Here is a 19,875-nt window from a genome sequence, read left to right as displayed (position 1 = left end):
TATATATATATATATATATTGTTAAATAGTATTTGTGCTTATATATAATCATTATGGTTGTTAAAATCTTTTTTAAGTAATGCAATTCACTTGGCTCAGTAATCATATTTCTTCTCTAATTATATTTCATCTCATGTAAATTAAAACATACTAAACAGTAAAAAACATTGATCTATATTCCTTTAAATATTAAAAATTAGTCAATTTAATAAATCCTGTTGTTAATTTCAATTGTTTGACATGGTGATGTATTTTCAAAAAATTTTAAAATAATTTTGATATTTTGAATGATAAACGAAATAGAAAATAGTATATATAGAAAAAAGTAAAAACCGAATAGTGTATGGGCCAGAATGCATTATTTAGAGTAGAAATAGAAATTAGATTAGCGCTCCATGCAGCAGGCATGGGCAACATAACAACGGCGCACTCAATTCTGGGACTCCCCCTTCCCCATTGTCCTCACGACATAGCAGCCAGGACAGTTTGCATAAAAACAATTTGTCTGGTGTTGGATTGCCAATTGGACAACTATCTAGTTCGCATTTGCATATGCAATCTACCATGAGTCCAGCAACAGCAGCAGCAGTGGCTGCTGCTCAAAAGAAGAAAGGCATTAAAAGCAGTCTTGGTAGATTTTTCAGCAAAAAAGAAAAGGTGATGCAGATTTTAATTATATGAAATAATAACTGAATAATTAATTACTAAAGAAATAAGAGAGAGAGAGAGAGATTTAATTACAGATTAAAGGAAAAGATACACCAATGCCTGGAGATATACCAGGTATGGGAGGAGCAGGTACACCTGCAGATCCTGATTATGGAGATAGTGTTTCTGTAGCTGGAACTATGGGTAGCAAAAGTGATTTTGATCGCAGAAAAAAGAAAAGGTACATAGATATAATTGATAAGTATACATATTTATATTTTATATTTTAATTTTAAATACTTACTAAATAAATACAAATGTTATAATATTAATTTAATTTCAGTCCAAGTATGTTTGGAAGCATGCTAGATTCTTCACGGCATGAACTTTTGGCAGAAGCAATGAAAGCTGGAACACCGTTTGCTCTCTGGAATGGGCCAACAGTAGTGGCTTGGCTTGAGCTTTGGGTAGGCATGCCAACATGGTATGTTGCGGCTTGTCGAGCAAATGTCAAAAGTGGTGCCATAATGAGTGCTCTTAGTGATACCGAGATTCAACGTGAAATTGGTATAAGGTACAAAATGAAACTATACAATACAATTCATATTATATTTATTATAAATGATAATATATTATATGTAAAATATGATAGAATATTATGGTAAAAAATTATTAATATTCAATCTAATAATTTTTATTTCTAGCAATCCTCTGCATCGATTGAAATTACGATTAGCTATTCAAGAAATGGTATCCCTTACAAGTCCATCAGCACCAAAAACTTCTCGCACAACGTTAGCATTTGGAGATATGAACCATGAATGGATTGGTAATGTTTGGCTTCCAAGTCTCGGTTTGCCTCAATATCGATCCACTTTCATGGAGTGCCTTGTTGATGCTAGAATGTTGGATCATCTTACTAAAAAAGACCTTCGTGGTCAACTTAGGATGGTTGATAGTTTTCATAGGTAATGATTTAGAAACAAAAATTCATTATTTCAATGATTTAAATGCTTGATCTAAATTTTATTTATTTTTACAGAACAAGTTTGCAATATGGTATTTCATGTTTAAAACGATTAAATTATGATAGGCAACAATTAGAAGAAAGAAGACGAATGGCAGAAGGTGCTAATGTTGATGTTCTTGTATGGAGTAATGATCGCGTTATAAGATGGGTGCAATCTATCGGCCTGAAAGTAATTTTACTTCTAAATTTTTTAATTTAATTAATTAATTATTTTTAATTTAATTTAATTAAATTCTATATTTAATAAATTTTTTATTTTGAATATTATATATAAGAAAATATAATTTCGGATATCTAAATATAATCTAGGAATATGGGAACAATCTCTTAGAATCTGGTGTACATGGAGCTCTTATAGCCCTTGATGAAAGCTTCGACGCAAATAGTTTTGCTCTAGCTTTGCAAATTCCAACCCAAAACACACAAGTATGTTATAACTTAATGAAGTGCTAAATAATTAAAATTTATATGAATTAAATTATATAAATTAAATAAAAATTATTTAATATGTTAAATTAATTTTAACAGGCTCGACAATTGTTAGAAATGGAGTTCACAAATTTATTAACTGTAGGAACAGAAAGGCGGCTTGATGAATCCAATAGTATGAAATCCTGATCCAACTCGTCCAGCAGGTTGCCTCATCTTCAACCGCATCACGTCTAGTCCAAAACCCCAGCTATTACTATTCTCTGTATGCAAGTGTGTTGTAAAAGTTGTAAGAGCTTTAAATATCATTCTAAGGATATCTTCATACTGTTAAGAGTTGTGACACGCGGTGATATGAAAAAATGATTGGACAAACAAACTGTTAAAAGAAAAGGGTGATTTATCGTATGTTCAAGAAAAAAATTTAAAACGTTTTATCAATTTTTATGTCGCGTAAATTTCATAAACCGCTTGTTACGTATTTCGGATAAAAAATAGTAATTCTGAATCAATTACTCTCATATAGATACTGAAATGTAGTGAGCGGTCAGAGAATCGTAAAATATATTTTTCCTCGAAAGCCAAAGAATCAGTTATATATAATTACGACAATAATTCTAATTTCACATTGATTTTTTAAGGATAGCAAGATTTGTAGTTTTCGAAATAATGAATATTATGGTAGTTCATAAACTTTTTCAAGATATAATCGCATATTTCTTATACTATATTATGTACTTATACTATGTAACAAATAGTTAAAACTATCTATTTTGATAATACCACTTACCGCACAAAATAAAAATCCCAAACTTATATTAGTGCCATTAGCGCTCTCGAGGAAACAATTTACATATGTACAAGAAAAAGACTGCATTCTATATTTCTGCATCTATAAGACGGTGACCTAATGAGCCATATATATATAAAAATATATATATATATATATACATATTATTTCATACAGAAGGAGTGCTGAAATACTTGTTCTCCTCTGTTATTTCGATGAATTTTAAATGTTTGTAGATCACATATAAACACGTAATATATCAAAGAATTACACTGAAGCAACTATCGTAATTAGAAAATTATTTGACAACCAGTTGCATGAACGTGTTTAAAAGAACTCGCTTTTTATTTATTGTGGACTAAGGAACGGACATTTTATACCAAAATAATCGCGCAATGTATAAGTACGTGTACGAAATGTTAGTAGATGTTATAAAATTAAGGAACTTTATAATTTTAATTAATAATTGAATTCTACCAATTAGTCATATATCATTAAGTGATTATTTCACATTCATTAATTTTGTTTAATCATAAAAAAATCATATATCATTCGGTGTTTTTTTATTTATTTGAAGGAAGAATTTTGATACTTCATTTGTAAATATTTTTTTATATTATTTCAAAGTTCCGATATTATTAGACTCGATCGATAGTGTAAAAGAATTCACAAAGATAAAAAGCGTTATAAATATAATAAAATCACGAAAGTGTAAAAAAAAAAAAGGAACAAAAGTAGGTATGGCCATAAATATTATTTAACAATAATGACGATGTTGCTGAAGACAATGATTGCGATGATAATTATAATTACTCATTACAAAATGTTATCAAGCTAAAGTGTGGCAAAAGACTGAGACTATGACAGTGACTTTAATGATAAAACTGGTCATGATAGAGACGATCACAATAATGATGATAAGTTATAATGGGATGTTGTTAATGTTGTTGATACTTGAGGAATCATTGTTGTTGATGTTTGTTTCCCTCTGAAGTACTCCCTGCAAGCTGTTCATTCGTTGTAACTTCATTGCTCTGCACGACCTTCCGAATGGGCGCAAACGTACCAAATAGTTTCTACCAAAGAAATCACTTACTATGCAGTACGATAATTGTATAATCGTACATCATAGTGTATTGTCAAGAATATAATAATAACGTTAACACTCGACATATGTACGCAGTAGAAAGATCAAAATATGTCTTACATGTAAAGATCATAATGTACAGTCTCATCTTTCGGCGTGTAGTATTTTTCTTTTTCCAAGTACCACCGATCAGTTGAAATATTTCTAGATAATCAGAAAGACTCGCTAAGCCAAAGCAACGTTACGCTACCTCAATACTGAAACAAGGTGGTACATTTGTTTTTTTATATAAATATTTTAATAACTGGTTCTAAGATTTTTGTCAGTTAATTTTTATAATGTATTAAGTTCGAATTTCTTATTAATCTTGCGTGAAAGATAAATCGTCGTAGTGAAAACGTTTTCATGTAAATTATATTAGATAGTTATTAGAAAAAGCCAATTATCAAGAAAATAAAAGAACAACGATTAATTTGAAACTGCACGCGCATTTAGTTATTTTAGTGGCACTGAATTATTTCCCAAATACTATAGAAAAGATTATTTGAGATAAAACATTTTTAATAGTATTACAATATATATCTTTTTTTGATCCTATAATGTAATGCTATATGATTGTACAGAACTAATTTGTACAAATGAATAGATATACAAAGCTGTGTCACTTTGTGAAACAAAATGGCCGTCTCTCCCTTTCGGAAGTGTCTGCAGTATGTGTAAATGACTGAACTTATTTTTAATGTACGCTAGTTAATAGTGTCTATGGACATTCCAAGGAAAAAAAATGAAAGCAACCCTTCCAAAAACAGCCACATTTATAATCGCATATGTAAATCATGACTTAATATATAACAGCTTTGTCGTCTTCTATGTATTTAACTATAAATATATACATAGATGCAAAATTTCGCTTGAATCGAGTCTCCGACTGCTCGGTATCGAATAGAGCTTGAATAAACAGAACAAATAGTAACCACATGCGTAATGTTTTTACTAAAAAAAATAGTGAAAAATTGCTTAAACTTAGACTGTCTTGTTTTTACTTTTCTTCAATTTGAAATAGAAGATTTCTTTTTAAAAGTTCATGCTAATGAAAAAATGAATTTTAACTATTGTCTTCAGCAATGCTGAACGAATATTTTTATTTTAATTAAACATAATAACTTTATATGTTATATAGCAAATTAACAATATTTAAAGAAAGACATTTATAATGTTTAAGTTTCTTTATTATCAGTTTACACATATCATTAAGATTGTAAAAAATATAAGAAAATTGAGAAATTATATTAAATGAAGTATTGTTTTCTGTATAATTAATTTTTGGTTCCTAGGAAAAATATATATGATAATACATAGTAAAAACATACACATAAATCATATGTAATACTGTGATGTAACAGCTGTAATATATGTTATTTCACATTGTATTTTTTCCTTTGTACACTCTTTTTGTGTGCTCAATTCGGCCGAACTGCCGGAAGAAGTTCGACGTTATTCTGGATTTTTGTACAACATATGTTTGTGAGTGTTATTGCTAGTATTGTAAATATGTATGCGCGCGTGCACGTGTGAATGTGTATGTGTATATATCTTTCCCTGTATATATACAAATTATTTATTAACATCTCTGTAATTTTTAACGTTTCATTGCAAGCCCAATGCAACTAAATATGCTATAGTTTTAATATAGTTTGAACAAATGTTAAATTGCTATTAAATATCTAACTTTACTTTTGGATGAATATTACAATGAATTTTGTTGAATTGTATCTATGTAACTGAATTTTAGATTAAGTTGCTGCAGTAACTTAAAAAAATAAAAATCATGAGTTTTAAATAATCATCGCACTATATCTACTAATGAATATCTACTAATGAAATATAACAAATATTTTAAATTTACTTGTTCACAAGCAAATATTATCATTTAAAGTTAAGAATAGCACATGAATCATTGGGCTGGTTTTAAATGAGATGAAAAGAAAATATTTAATTTAAATGGCATTTTTATCAGAATCACCGGTCACAAAATAAACTATGATTTAATTCAAAAGATTTGATCATGAATAATACATCATTTTAAAAAATTTATTTTGTATGAGATGATTCTATATAGATGCTATCACTATCATATATGTAATTATATTGATTCTTATTTATATCTGATTATTTTACTTGAGTAGTCAGGTAATATAACTGTGCCAGCATAAAAAATTGCAATTGTGCTAATAAGCAGATAATTGTCAAAGATTTCTAAATGTGAAGTAGTATAAAACTATACATACATATATTTGTGTGTTTTATATATATGTATGTATAGTATGATACACAGTGCACAAACAAATTTTTAAATTATTATATAAAATAGCAGTTGCTAAAATATTTAGTTAAATTTTATATTGATTTTACATCTTATAAATCAATTTTTTATGCAATTTGTACTTATTTATTCATCAAGAAATTTTTATAACTAATATATATTCCATATTCAGAATAATTTTATACTTAAAAAGTATAAAAATTATTTCTAGCATTTGCAAATCTTTATATAAACTTTAAATAATTATTTATTCCTTTAAGATATTTGTAAATTTTTTTTTGAAAATAAATAGAAATAAATGTGAACATTATGTTATTTCATTTTTATATATGATGAACTTTAAAGTTTGTTAGAAATTTAAATATGTTTATAAATACATATGTATGTATAAAGATAAGAAAATAATGTGTGTGCATGAGAAAAATGAATTATTAAAATAACACTATGTAGTGCTTAAATAAGTGCACTGTGCATATTTCATTTTTTAATTTTTTATTTATTTATTTACTTTTTTTTTAAGTTCTTCACATTACGTATATACTACTTCACGTTTTCTATAATGAATGTAAAATAGTGTATTTCATATTGACATAAAGCATCTTTTCAGCTGTGATGTTAACAATAGGGAATTCATACAGAGATGCAAAACAAAAAGGGAATTAGTATAATAGAGATGAATTTCGTGTTATATTTATTATAATGACAATTCAGTATTATGATATATACCAATGTTTTTGCAAAGAATTCTATTAGTTAACATCATTGCTAACAAAATGTGAAAAGAAACTATAAAACAACATACATTTAAAAAAATTACAATGAGGCACAAAAGTAGTAGGAGGAAAAGGGCAATGAATAATATTTGTGTCCAAAATATATTGGAATCTTAAATAACCAAGAATTGAATCTGAGATTTCATGCAAGTATACGTGTGAAAAAAACTAAAATCATGAAAAATAAGATGATAACAAAGTATAGTTATCAGATGATTAATTATAACATTATTGCTACCATTACTGCTGCTAGTGCTATGATTACTATGATTATTATTATTATTACTACAACTACCATTATTACTATAACTATCATAACTATTATTATAATTACAGCTAATATCATTACCAGTATAAATTGTCCTTGTAATTTTTATATGCTAAGTATATACTTTAATAGGATAAATGAAAAAGAATGGGAAATGAGTCACAATAAATGTAACATAATAGCCCTACTTGATTTAAGAAGGACATAAACTATGTTAACTGAACTATGAATTATAAATATTGTATAAGACGATAAATAATAATTATTATTATCATTATTATAATTATTATTAATTGAATTAGAAAATTGTAATCTACCCATCAACCATTTTCAAATAAGGGAGATTTAAGTCTGTAATTCATGTATAACAAAAATCAAGCTGTACAATGTTGTTGTTTATTGCTGTTGTTTTTTACTATCCTTAATCTTATTATTTGAAAAAAAAATATTTCGAAAAAGAATTATAAAAATTAAACAATTTTTTAAATATATTGAGAATATAAATTTATTACATATTTATTGGGACTTAAATTATAATTATAATTATAAAATAATTCTTATATTAATATTCAAAAATTGAAGTTTTTGATTTATCAACATAAAGAGTATAACCTCAAAATATAAAATATGTTGTTATTTTTAAGAGTATGGTATTTTGTATTACTTTTAATTAATTTCACGCAAATTATTGTGGCAAATAAATTTTGTGACAAATCAGATGAATATGAGGAAACTGATAAATGCAATATTCAATTACGTTACTCACGAAATCGGTTTGAATTTACTTGCTTATAATAAATTTATTATTTATATTAAAATCAATATTTTTATATAACAATTTTTCAGTTACATACTCTATGATGTTAATTCTCCAGAGGGATTTAATCTAAGAAGAGATGTTTTTATTCGTATTGCAGTTTTTATAAAAATTTTAATCAAACAAGAAACAGAATTTAAATGGCAATTAGTATTGCCACCATGGGGTAATATTTAAATACATATTAAATACATTAATAATTTTTCACTATTTTAATTTTATCCATTTATTTTTTATTCTGTTTTTGTAGGCAACTTGTATCATTGGCGTAGTAAAAATATAGGATTTCAAACACAATTGCCTTGGAATTTGTTTTTTGATGTTTTAAGTTTACAAAAATATATACCTGTTATTGAAACATATCAATTTTTACAAGGTATATAATTTTATACATTTAATTAAGGTATATAATTTTAATATATTTAATCATAAAATCAATAAAAACTTAATTTTTTCAGAATATCCTTCAGAAAATAATCAAACTCATCTTGATGTTGTATATATTTTACAAAATGATGAAGAAATGTTCAAGACAGGTATATTTGAAGATAAGAATAAAATAATAAAATGTAATGATAAATCATTACAATTTCATAAAATGAAATCTGAAAAATATGTTGGACATTTTTGGGGATACAATAATATAACTTCTAAAGCTGTTAAATGTGTTATATTTCATGGAATGATATCAAATCTTAAACAAAATCTTAAACCTAATATTTATAGGTAAAAAAATATATTATTTATTTAACAATAATATTTATTACAACTAATTTAATTATTATTGTATAGATCTGTAATGTTTGATCATATGGAAATTGCATTACATGATTTCTATGGTACAAAAGAATATTGGAAAGCTAGACGTAGTATGCGATATAATTCTGAGTTATATCATATTGCTAATGAATTTCGAAAATCCTTTTTTAATTCATCAAATAAGTATGATAAAACAGAACGACCGGATGATTGGACTAAAGAAAAAGTATTTAATTTTTGCTTATATCAATAAAAATGCAAACTAAAAAATAATTTTTTAATTATAGAATAGAAGAAATGCAATTGGAGGTCCTTATTTATCAGTTCATTTAAGAAGACGCGATTTTTTAGTTGGTCGTTCTTTAACAGTACCAACAATAAAATCTGCTGCTTTTCAGTTAAAAAATAAATTACACGAACTTCAATTAAAATTTTTGTTTGTTGCTACAGATGCTACTCAGAAAGGTAAATTATCTCTATTTTATAATGCTTGGATGTTTATTAATCATATTAATTTATCTAGAATTCAATGAACTCAGAGAATATCTGTCTAATTATACAATTCTTAGATTTATCCCATCAGATTATGTATTAAACAAGTTTAAAGATGGTGGAATTGCAATTATTGATCAAATAATTTGTTCTTATGCTAGGTAAAACTTAATAATAATATATTTCATTTCTTATATTATATATAAACAAAAATAATGCACTATGCATGTATTCATTTTTAGATATTTTATAGGAACATATGAATCAACATTTACATTTAGAATACAAGAAGATAGAGAAATCATTGGTTTTCCTACTAAAACAACATTTAATTACTTATGTAGAACTAAGGAGAAATGTAATTTTAATGGGCAATGGGAAATTGTTTGGTAATGTATAAAAATATGTATAAATTATATTAGATAATAAAATCAAATAATTAAATTAAACATATGTTTTACCAAAAATAATATATAAGTACAATCTGTTTTTATATAGTTATATATCACTGATATTAATTATTTTTCTTTATTATTGTGTTAGCTTATCATTGGTTTACCAATTAATTCTTGTTCTCGACGAATTTCCTGCTCTCTTTGTTGTTCTCTATTCAAAGCTTCTTTTTGTATTATTTGTTGCAATCTTAATGCTCGTTTCTACATAAAAATAATTTATGTATTTCATAAATAATATTAAAAATATCTATAAAATAATAGATACAACTTACTTTTAATTTGAATGTCCTCTCATGAATAGAAGCCATTTCTTTTTTCATTAAAATTAATTTATTTTGACCAATTTTAATAGTTTGGAACTGTAATATATAATAATATATTTTTTTATGTATTTTATATATTACTTTTTTATATTAAAAATATATATTTTTTCACCTCGTTTAAAATATCATAGGCTAATTAAATTTATATTTAAATACTTACCATATCATTTAGTTTAATATCATCAAAAACATCTTGAAATTTTTTGTTTTCAATTTGCATCTGATTGAGTAAAGTCTCTTGCTTATTTCTAAACAAAAATAATGTGGAATAGAAAGATAAAAAATATTTATGAATCTTTAACTTACTTTACTTCATTAAGTTTTTTTTCAGTTTGTTCCCATTGTACTTGATATTGATTTAAAAATCCTTCAGCTAATTTCTTTACAGCCTCTTTAAAATCTAATTCATTTTCTTCTCTATAAAATTTAAATAAAAAAATTAATTTTTAAATGAAAAAAATTTAAGTAAAAGTAATGTATATTATTATTATTATTATTATTATTATTATAAATATTAATTATGAGTATATAAATATAAATTAAGTAATTTATAATTATTTACAAATAATTATAAAATAATAAATAATGAGAAATAGGTTACCTATTGCGTTTTTCAATTTCTGATTGAAGTTCCCTTGCTTCTGCTTCTTCCATATCTGTCATCATTTTTTATTTTGAGTTTTATTATTATTATTATTCAGTAAATTATATTATGTAAAAATTTATTTAAATTTAATAAATAATATTTATTATGAGTTTGACATTTTGTCACATCAATATAGTTTAATAAATTTGAAATATGTCTACTATCTTTATACATAAATTTTAGTATCGATATTTCTTTCTAGTATATGTTTCATGCTTATGAACTTAACTCGAACATAACCAAGAAAAAAGTTGTAAAGAAAAATATTTATTGTTTATGAAGTGGAATATGTTTTTAAAATCTAATAATAAATTTGATGAACGTTTTTATCTGATATGGAGCATTTTCCAAATAGAAAATATATTATGGTAGCTCTTGTGTGTGAAATAAACACTGTAGCAGTGCTTCTAAATATAGGATTTATTTTTAGGTTGGAGCTAGCCATAGTTTGAATCAAGAATTTAATCTAAAACTGCATTTCTAGACAGTTTTATAGTAGGTGTGAAAAATTTCTATTTCTGAATGACATTTTTAGTCTAGTCTTTGTTTTTTGCTAATTTTGAATTTATATAATATTTGATCAATTAAATATCAAAATTTTAAGTTTTTTGCATTAAACATATAAAAGTTTTTTTTTAAATGTCTTGTTTGTATAAAATAACTTAAACAATTTTATAGGTGAATATTAGAAATGTAGAAGATACAAGTGAACAGAAATATATATTTTTTTACAGTGATAAAAATGGCAAATGACTTAATAATAAAAGGTAAAGATAGATTACAAGAAATTAGCATGAAATTAGAACAGAGCCATTTAGTTTATCTACAAACAGATGACAGTCCATTAAAATTACAACAACGTCATAAACTAGAAGGTAAATATATAAAAAATAAATATAAACATCTTAAGTATATGAAATTTTATTAATTTTTTTCTATTTTAGGTTTTATTAAAGAGTATCTTTGTTTTGTTCCAAATGAAAATAAATATATATTTCAAGAAACTGCAGATATATTGCACAGATCAGCAGCTACATTGCAAGATTTTAGTGGATATAGAGCTGCAACTGCCTGGAGTGCTATTTCTTTATATGCTGCTAATCTTTTGGCACAACCTTGGAGAAGAGAATATAGAACATTAAGAGTTAATATTTTTGTATTTTCTCTTATATCATTTTTCAAGATTATGAAATAATAAATTAATTAATTGCTTTCATGTTAGACTTATAGTGGATATTATAAACATGAAGTAGAAGCAAATTTAATAGGAGCAGAATTAATGTTTGAACAAATGGGATATAAACATACAGGATTGGGAATACTCACTTTGGAAGGTCCTATTGATCCTGATAAAGTATCCAGTGTAAGCAGAGATGCAATAGTTGCTTTTGTTGAATGTCAGGTAAAAAATTTATTACAATATATAAATATATATTTTTGTAAAAATAAATTAATTTAATTTAAATTTCAATTTTAAATGTAGATTTTGAAACAAATATGGGAGAATGTTTCACAAAATTATGGTATCTCATGGTTAGAAGTCTTAGAATTTCGAGAAAACCATGTTGGTACACCAGAACAAGCAATTAGAGCATTAAATTTCCGTTTCCTTGAAAAAATGCATCAAAGTCGAACAAAAACAGAAAATTATAGGGATTATCATTATCCGCAAAATACATGTGTAGATGCATCGCCGTCAATACCTTATCATATTATGCCTCCTAGTTATAACATACCATTGCCTACTTGTCAGTCAGATTATAGATATATCGAAAATACAAATTCGATACCAGGAACATACAAATATTTTCAACCAGTGGATTATGGTTTTGGAAATCGTTGTAGTGCCTATGGTTGTTTACCACATGGTAATAAATATTTAACTGGAGTCAATCCTTATTATACTACAATGCCAGGATATACAAGAGTACCAACGGGTAGATTAATTGAACTTGATATGCCTGTTTCTGTTGCAAATTATGATAAACTTCACAATCGGAAGATGCCCCATCGAATATCAAATTTGGAAGAAATAGATTTTTATAGAAGACAATCTAACGATGGAGATCATTATGATTGCGGGAGAATTGATAAAAAGTCTGCAAAATCAGGCAGTGAAAAAAACAATTGTGATTCTTGGGACTTTGTATACAGAAATTTAGAAAGTTTAGGCTATTCTAAAGATCTTGGTGATCGAGAAGATATTTTACATAAACGAGAGTTTGATTCTCGATTGAACAAACAAAAATCATTTAAACAAAATGATAGGGATGAAATACATAGTATACATCGTTTTGAAAAAAGAAAAAGTGGAAGAATCGATATGAATGAAATTGATTCATCTATAACAAATGGTCGACATCATCATCACGACACATTACCTTTTAAAAAAAAGTCTTCTTCCTTTGACTTAATGGATTCTAATAGATATCACGATGTATCTTTAGAAAGTCATTTATCTTCATATAATAAAGAAAAAAGATATGATAGTCAAACACTTCCAATTCAACGTTCTCATCGATCAATGGATCAAATTGTAAAAATTGCAGACACATTAAAAAATTTAGAACTTTCTCAAACAGAAACAAAAAATGAGATAAAAAATGGAAGTATGAATTGGAACTGTGCTACTTGCACATATCTCAATTCTTCATTAAAAGAAATTTGCGAAATGTGTGGAAAATCTAGGCATAAAGGAAATGAAGATAAGCCATTAGCAAGTGGCGGAAAAGAATGTCCACGATGTACGTTAGTAAATGAGAAAAATGTGTCAATCTGTGATGCTTGTGGTATCAGTTTAAAAGATTCACCTACTTATATTTAGATATTTAATTATTCAAAACAAATCATTACATTATTTTTTATACAGTCAACGACATTTGATTAAATAGTGAAAATATTTTATTAATATTATTTTAGATTCATCCTTAAATAATTATATTCTTTACTCTATATTTTTATTATAACTCTAATGAAACTATACAAATTTTAAGGAATCATTTATTTAATAAACATAAAAATATTTATGTTTTATAGAAAAAATTATTCATTTTATGTTCTATTAATTAATTGCTTTTAATAATTATAATATGGAAAAATTCTTATCATAGAAACTTTTGTTAAAAAATACTTTGTTATAAAATAATATTTTGTTAAAAAATATTTTATTATAAAATAATTTGTTATATATAAAGAAAAAAATTTATAAGAAATATTCTGAAGGAATGGAAGAAATTCAAATGATAAAGAATAAAAAAAATATTTAAATAAGAAAATAGTTAGAAAAATAAATAGAAATGTTTATTATTCATTCTTTTAAAAAACAAAGATAATAGATATTCAAGTAATAATAAAAACGTAATTATGTAAAGAAAAGATAAGATAGATAAGAAAAGATATCTTCGAATTTGAATTGTTGTTTTGAATACAAATAATTCTACAATATAAATTATATAAATTATATATCAAAAAACATCTATTATTAAAAGAGAAAGAAAGAAAGAAAAAGAATCATGTTTGTTTGTCCACTATAAAATAATAGATTTGAATTTCTAAATTCAAAAAAAAAAAATTACATGAATATCTAAATATTTTTATGAAAAGAAATATAATTTATATGATAGATATTTATTTTATTATTATAACTAAAAAGTAGGAAAAAATTTTATCTTATAAATAATATAGAAGAGTATTTATATTTGAGTTATTTATAAATTATGAAAGGATGGCAAGATGCAAAAAATACCTTGAAATATTGAAATCAGTTAAAGTTAAAATTTTTAATTTAATGAATTAAATTTTATTTAAAAATAATATTAGATATTTCAACATAATGCTGTCCTATAACTAATTAAAAATTAAAATGATATTAAAGAGAATAAGAAATAAACTATATAAATTGATTGATATTATCATTAGATTTAAATATAATTAAAAATATTTACACATATCTTAAAAAATTTGCACGAATAATCGTCAATTTCAATCTTATATATATTATGTTATAAATACTATAAAAATTGGGGTATAAAAAATACTATAATTTTATCTATAATATACTGTATCAATATCATATCACACCAATATATATCATAATATATCAAATCACATCTTCCAAATTATAAACAAAAATAGTGGACATATAAGATATTGATAAAGTATATTTATTATAAAAATATTATTTTTTTTTATTTTATTTATCATTTTACTGTACATTTATTATATGTTTATTCAATAACATAATATCTTTTTCTATAAAACATGAATATTTTTATACTAAACTAATTGCCTAAAATAAATGAGTATAATTTCATTAAATAGTTTATAAGTATAGAAAAATAGAATATATTAATTTGAAGTTTAATTCAAAATAATATTAAAAAAATATTATTACATTTAATCCTTAATCAAGTATCGCGGATTGTATATCTAAAATCAAAGAAAAAAAAATGGTGAGTATATTTCCTAGATACTCAATATCGTCCTAATAAAAATATTGAAAATATTTGAAAAAAAAAATGTTAATACTTATAGTGCTAATAATAGCTAATATAAGTAATAACAATTTTTGTCTTTATTTAGAGAAAAATTTCAAAGTTTATTATTTTATTGATGATATTGTTTAAATTTAGAATTTCTTAAAACAAATAATAAAAATATAAAATTATTTATTTGAAGTTTTTTGAGTAGACTTGTGATATGGATACATTAATATTACAATAGTATTATTATATTATGGTGGCCTATTACTTGTTTGAAGAAAAATAAAAAAGAACATAAATTTTTAAATGAAATTTATTTAAATGAAATAAAGATTAATTTTAATAAATATTCTTTATTAATACATACTTATTTTTTATTTTAATTTTTACAATTAGAAAGATATTATTGATTTAATTTGATGATATTTGCATATATATAAAAATTAAGTTAATAAAATTATTACCAATAATAGCCTAAATAGTTTATAATGTAAAAAAATTATATAAAAGTTATTTATTATATACAACATGTATATGTATCCATAGCAAAAACTCAAAAACTTATATTTTAAAAAAAAATGATATATTAATTCTATTGGAATGTTATTTAGAAACCAAATGTTGAAGTATATTGTATAATACATATATATGTGTACATATATACACATATAGTATAAAATTATAATTTATTAATTAATAACTTATAATTTTTATTTAAACTTTTGTAACAGAATTAAAGAAATATTAAATATGATAAAAAATGTTATTACAATTAGAAATATTATATGTTATTTTACTTAAATTAAAGAAAAAAAGAAATATTAATATTATTTCTCATTTTATAATAAATAATATCTTATTGAAAAGATAAAAGAAAAATAGATATCAATGTATTTGTTATTTAAATCATTTTTTATTAATTGGACAATATTGCTGTAGAATCATAATACTTGTGTACCTTTAGGAAACAAATATAAATTACATGATAATTAATAGAGTGCACAGTATACAGATTAATAAATATGTAATTTATATCTATATATTTTATCAGTATGCAATTATTTCAATTTAAAAATTGTGCAATTGTTAATTTTGTACTAAAATTTATTTAATATAGTTTAATATTTATTTATACATTCCTAATACATCATTTCATGGAATGATTTAATATACGTTGTTTTTGGAATTTTATTTCTACATTATTCGAATTAGTATTATGTATTACTTATTATTTATAATTAATTAATTATTCTTACATATAATGATGTTATACTTTAATTTATTGAAGTTGTTATAACAGATAAATTTTTAAAGCTTTTTAGTATAAATTATATTGTAAGAAATAATATGTTTTAAAACTTGTAAACATTTCTTCAAAATTTATAAGTTAATAAATTTGTTATTATCTTTAAAATATTCTTAAATCTAAATTTTAAAATTTATAAGAAATTTTAAAGTAATATATTTCGATAAAAAATGTTCCATTCAAACATATATAGACTGTTTGAATATAAAAATGACTTTACTAAAATCTACTTTTAATATTTATGAAAGTCTGATATTTTAATGGAAATAAGAGAAAACATCTAATATTTTTTCATTGAATGCACGTAGAAAAAAAAACATTTAATATAAAAAAAAAATAAATATATGTCGTACAATAGCAATTGTAATACATTGCAAGCTATATGTACATTGTATTATATTCTATTATGTACAAATAATAAATAATATTTAATATAGAAAATATGCAAAATATTTATTTTTTAAATTTTGAAATCCATTAAAAACTAACTAATGTTTTACTAATGTTAAAAATGTGTAATATTATGCATTATTTTTAACTTATTCATATAATTCACAATTCTTATTTATAACAAAAAACGCATTATGTTAATATATATATTTGATTTATATTATATATAAATATTTTATTTTATATTCTTAGAAAATTTTTCTAATATTTTTAAAGCAGCTTGATGAATTTTCCGATTAAGTTTATCTATAAAAAAAAAAATTGTTAAAATTATATTTGATCAAAAACAAAAAGACTAAAATCGAAGAAATACTTACAAATTTTATGATTTCCTTGTATTGGAAATTTAATTGGTAATGTTAAAAAATTTTCACATATAAAAACATAAGGACTATCATTACTTTCTCCTTCTGGATAACATTTTTTATATTCATCTTGAGGTAGAACATCAACGACTGTTACGCATCCTAATAAACAACTAGTTGGATAAATTTCAGGAAATTTTAATTTTTCTGTAAAATATTTATATAATTACTATAATACATACTATACAGAGCATTTTAAAATTAATGTTAAGAATTGACTAAGTTTATAAAAAAAAAGTTTGAAATTTTCTTTATAATTAAAATTGAAATTTTTTAATTGATACTAACCATTTTTTAAAACACGATAGTATTGTTCTACATTCAAGATTTCTTCTCTAGTTGGTGTTTTGGATGTTGCAGCAATCCATAATCTTCCTCTATGTGATGAATACCATGAACGACCTTCATGACTGTAACAATATTATAATATTTAAGAAGATAGCATATTAAATCTTAATTTGTTTACAAAATTATGATTTTACATTTTTATTCCAGAAACTAATAAAGATGCATAAGGTTGATGCATGCTTAAACATAAACCAAGATCAGACATTTCTAAATATTCTTTATCTTGAATAATGTTTTTTGTTTTTGAAGAAATTTTTGTTATTGATGTTCGTAGATTAGCTACACTTGATCCTATATACTGTACAATAATAGTTCAATATTATTTTTTTCACATAATAATAATATTAATATATATATAAAAGTTTTTAAATAAATATTTTTACCATTGGATGTTTAAATTCTATGTTTGGACAAACATTACTAATTTCAAATTCATTGAATGACTCAGAAATATCTTGTAACTGTTCTTCACTGAATTCAAAATCTTCTTCAACTAAATTCTCTTCAATTATTCTACCTGTGAAATCTAAGATTGCATAAATTTTTTTATCTAAATGAGACATATGCTTCTTTTTATTTTTTTGTTCTTCTAAAGTTCGTAATTTTTCTCTTTGTTCAGCTGTGAACCATATATTATTTGATTGATAATAATCACATTCGTCATCAATTACTTTTGTGCCTTGTATTCTGTAAATTATTATAATTATAATTTGATCTTTATATAAAAAAATAATATAATATATTATACCCATTACGATCATATTCCAAAAGTTTGTCTCTCTGTTTTATTGATTCTTCTAGATTTTTATTAGGTTTTTGATTCATCAATTTATTGTATAATTGATCACCTTGTTTAGTGTTACTAGATAGAATAGTTTGTTCTTTTTCAGAACATACAAGTTCTCCACAAAAAAAACAAGGACCAGCTCCTTCTTGAGCACAGACTATTCTACCACAATTAAGACAATTATTAATTAATGTGTGTCTCTTTGCTTCACAATCACATTTGTATCTACCTAAAATGTTTTTATATTATTTTTAATATTATATAATAATTTATCAATATTAATATTACATAATAATCTAGCATTTTAATATATAAAATACCTTTTAATAAAATTTCTCTATTTTTACCATCTTGGGAATATATACTTTCAAATTTAGGTTTTTTTTTTTCCAGCTTTTCTACTTTTACATTTTCTTGTATCTAAATAAATAATATTTAATCTTAATCTATAGTATAATAATCATAATAATTTAATATAAATAATCATAGTAATCATTAGTTATAAATTTAAGATAAAAGATATTTAAATAACATGACAATATACCTGTTTATTTTCTTTATATTCTTTTGATTTTACTTTTCCTTTTTTTTTTTCATTTTGCCTTTTTTTTCCACTGTCCATATCATCTTCTTTTTTGCATTTAGCTTGATCTTTAATTAAAGCTGAAATAGCATTATAAAATAGTAAAAAATATTAAATGATTTAATTATAAATAATAAATATAAAAACCTTGTTGTTTCTTGAAATCTGTGATAAATTGTCTATGCTTTCCATTAGTATAATCTAAAAAAGATCGCATATAATCATCTAAATCTCTTTCATTTTGTATTTGCATCATATATCTGAAAGAAATGCATGATATATGAATTATTATAAAATATTATGATTTATACAAGTGAATATTATAGTTTCATTGTATTATAATCTACTTACTGTACTATTTCGTTTGTTACTGGAAAATCTAAAATTTGAGATAAATTTTCACAAATCCAATCTTCCATTTTTGCAAAATTATTAAAATAATAACCTAAAAAAATTAAAGATATTATCCAGTTACTTGCAAGCGTAAAATTAATAATTGATTCGAGAGCAGAATTGACGAGCACGCTATCCCCTCCACTAAAAATATTTCAATTCTGTAGCAAAATACGTCACGTGATTAGAATTTCTGTCAAAGCCAAACGTTGTAAGCCATCATGTCACGTGAGGATAATGTGACGTCACATATTCTCTTTTTGCAGAAATTCGCTGCAGGGGAATTGAGCCACTTTTAGATAGAGGGTGTACCACTACATAT

At 23.6% G+C, this 19,875-nt stretch overlaps 5 protein-coding genes across 23 annotated transcripts in view; 3 read left to right on the top strand and 2 right to left on the bottom strand.

The window, feature by feature from the left end:
- Window positions 1-5,824, top strand: part of LOC102677110 (liprin-alpha-1) — a 31,905-nt gene extending 26,081 nt beyond the window's left edge. For 8 of the 13 annotated variants that reach the window (XM_031510937.1, XM_031510931.1, XM_031510930.1 and 5 more), the window contains 7 exons: window positions 402-657; window positions 744-889; window positions 992-1,222; window positions 1,353-1,616; window positions 1,691-1,847; window positions 1,988-2,104; window positions 2,207-5,824. In XM_031510937.1, the coding sequence (XP_031366797.1) occupies window positions 402-657; window positions 744-889; window positions 992-1,222; window positions 1,353-1,616; window positions 1,691-1,847; window positions 1,988-2,104; window positions 2,207-2,296 (1,261 nt within the window). In that variant the 3' untranslated portion in view covers window positions 2,297-5,824. The remainder of the gene's footprint in view (window positions 1-401; window positions 658-743; window positions 890-991; window positions 1,223-1,352; window positions 1,617-1,690; window positions 1,848-1,987; window positions 2,105-2,206) is intronic. The other 5 variants (XM_031510935.1, XM_031510934.1, XM_031510933.1 and 2 more) reach the window with 3 other exon arrangements.
- A 2,104-nt stretch (window positions 5,825-7,928) lies between these two features.
- LOC102680945 (GDP-fucose protein O-fucosyltransferase 2) lies at window positions 7,929-9,617 on the top strand. The gene is made up of 6 exons (XM_031510925.1): window positions 7,929-8,121; window positions 8,195-8,331; window positions 8,416-8,541; window positions 8,624-8,891; window positions 8,958-9,150; window positions 9,212-9,617. Exons 1-6 carry the CDS (start codon window positions 7,976-7,978, stop codon window positions 9,455-9,457), a joined length of 1,116 nt encoding a protein of 371 aa, XP_031366785.1. The 5' UTR covers window positions 7,929-7,975; the 3' UTR covers window positions 9,458-9,617.
- LOC102675731 lies at window positions 9,448-13,766 on the top strand. Of its 6 annotated transcripts, none has more exons than XM_006616692.2 (6): window positions 9,448-9,577; window positions 9,659-9,805; window positions 11,575-11,715; window positions 11,785-11,984; window positions 12,063-12,242; window positions 12,324-13,766. In XM_006616692.2, the coding sequence occupies exons 2-6, from the start codon at window positions 9,676-9,678 to the stop codon at window positions 13,662-13,664; spliced, it is 1,992 nt and encodes a 663-aa protein (XP_006616755.1). In that variant the 5' UTR covers window positions 9,448-9,577; window positions 9,659-9,675; the 3' UTR covers window positions 13,665-13,766. The 6 variants fall into 6 exon arrangements, with proteins under 6 accessions (XP_006616755.1, XP_006616756.1, XP_031366783.1 ...); XM_006616693.2 differs by lacking the exons at window positions 9,448-9,577; window positions 9,659-9,805 and adding exons at window positions 11,059-11,208; window positions 11,271-11,335 and having other exon boundaries at window positions 12,324-13,765; XM_031510923.1 differs by lacking the exons at window positions 9,448-9,577; window positions 9,659-9,805 and adding exons at window positions 11,068-11,208; window positions 11,271-11,335 and having other exon boundaries at window positions 11,519-11,715; window positions 12,324-13,765.
- On the bottom strand, window positions 9,854-11,022 carry LOC102675598 (biogenesis of lysosome-related organelles complex 1 subunit 6). Its single transcript, XM_006616691.2, has 5 exons — window positions 10,796-11,022; window positions 10,501-10,611; window positions 10,355-10,442; window positions 10,144-10,230; window positions 9,854-10,072 (listed from the first exon to the last, which is right to left on the bottom strand). The coding sequence occupies exons 1-5, from the start codon at window positions 10,858-10,860 to the stop codon at window positions 9,956-9,958; spliced, it is 468 nt and encodes a 155-aa protein (XP_006616754.1). The 5' UTR covers window positions 10,861-11,022; the 3' UTR covers window positions 9,854-9,955.
- A 3,380-nt stretch (window positions 13,767-17,146) lies between the features above and the next one.
- On the bottom strand, window positions 17,147-19,706 carry LOC102675371 (activating signal cointegrator 1). Of its 2 annotated transcripts, none has more exons than XM_006616689.2 (10): window positions 19,512-19,706; window positions 19,308-19,420; window positions 19,122-19,240; window positions 18,898-18,997; window positions 18,539-18,806; window positions 18,174-18,477; window positions 17,925-18,088; window positions 17,731-17,852; window positions 17,395-17,589; window positions 17,147-17,323 (listed from the first exon to the last, which is right to left on the bottom strand). In XM_006616689.2, the coding sequence occupies exons 1-10, from the start codon at window positions 19,577-19,579 to the stop codon at window positions 17,253-17,255; spliced, it is 1,524 nt and encodes a 507-aa protein (XP_006616752.1). In that variant the 5' UTR covers window positions 19,580-19,706; the 3' UTR covers window positions 17,147-17,252. The 2 variants fall into 2 exon arrangements, with proteins under 2 accessions (XP_006616752.1, XP_006616753.1); XM_006616690.2 differs by having other exon boundaries at window positions 19,122-19,256; window positions 19,512-19,693.
- Window positions 19,707-19,875: the final 169 nt, after the last annotated feature.

This window comes from Apis dorsata, unplaced genomic scaffold (genome assembly GCF_000469605.1).
Source record: "Apis dorsata unplaced genomic scaffold, Apis dorsata 1.3 scaffold_269, whole genome shotgun sequence".
NCBI lineage: Eukaryota > Metazoa > Arthropoda > Insecta > Hymenoptera > Apidae > Apis > Apis dorsata.
This window is presented reverse-complemented; position numbering and strand designations above follow the sequence as displayed.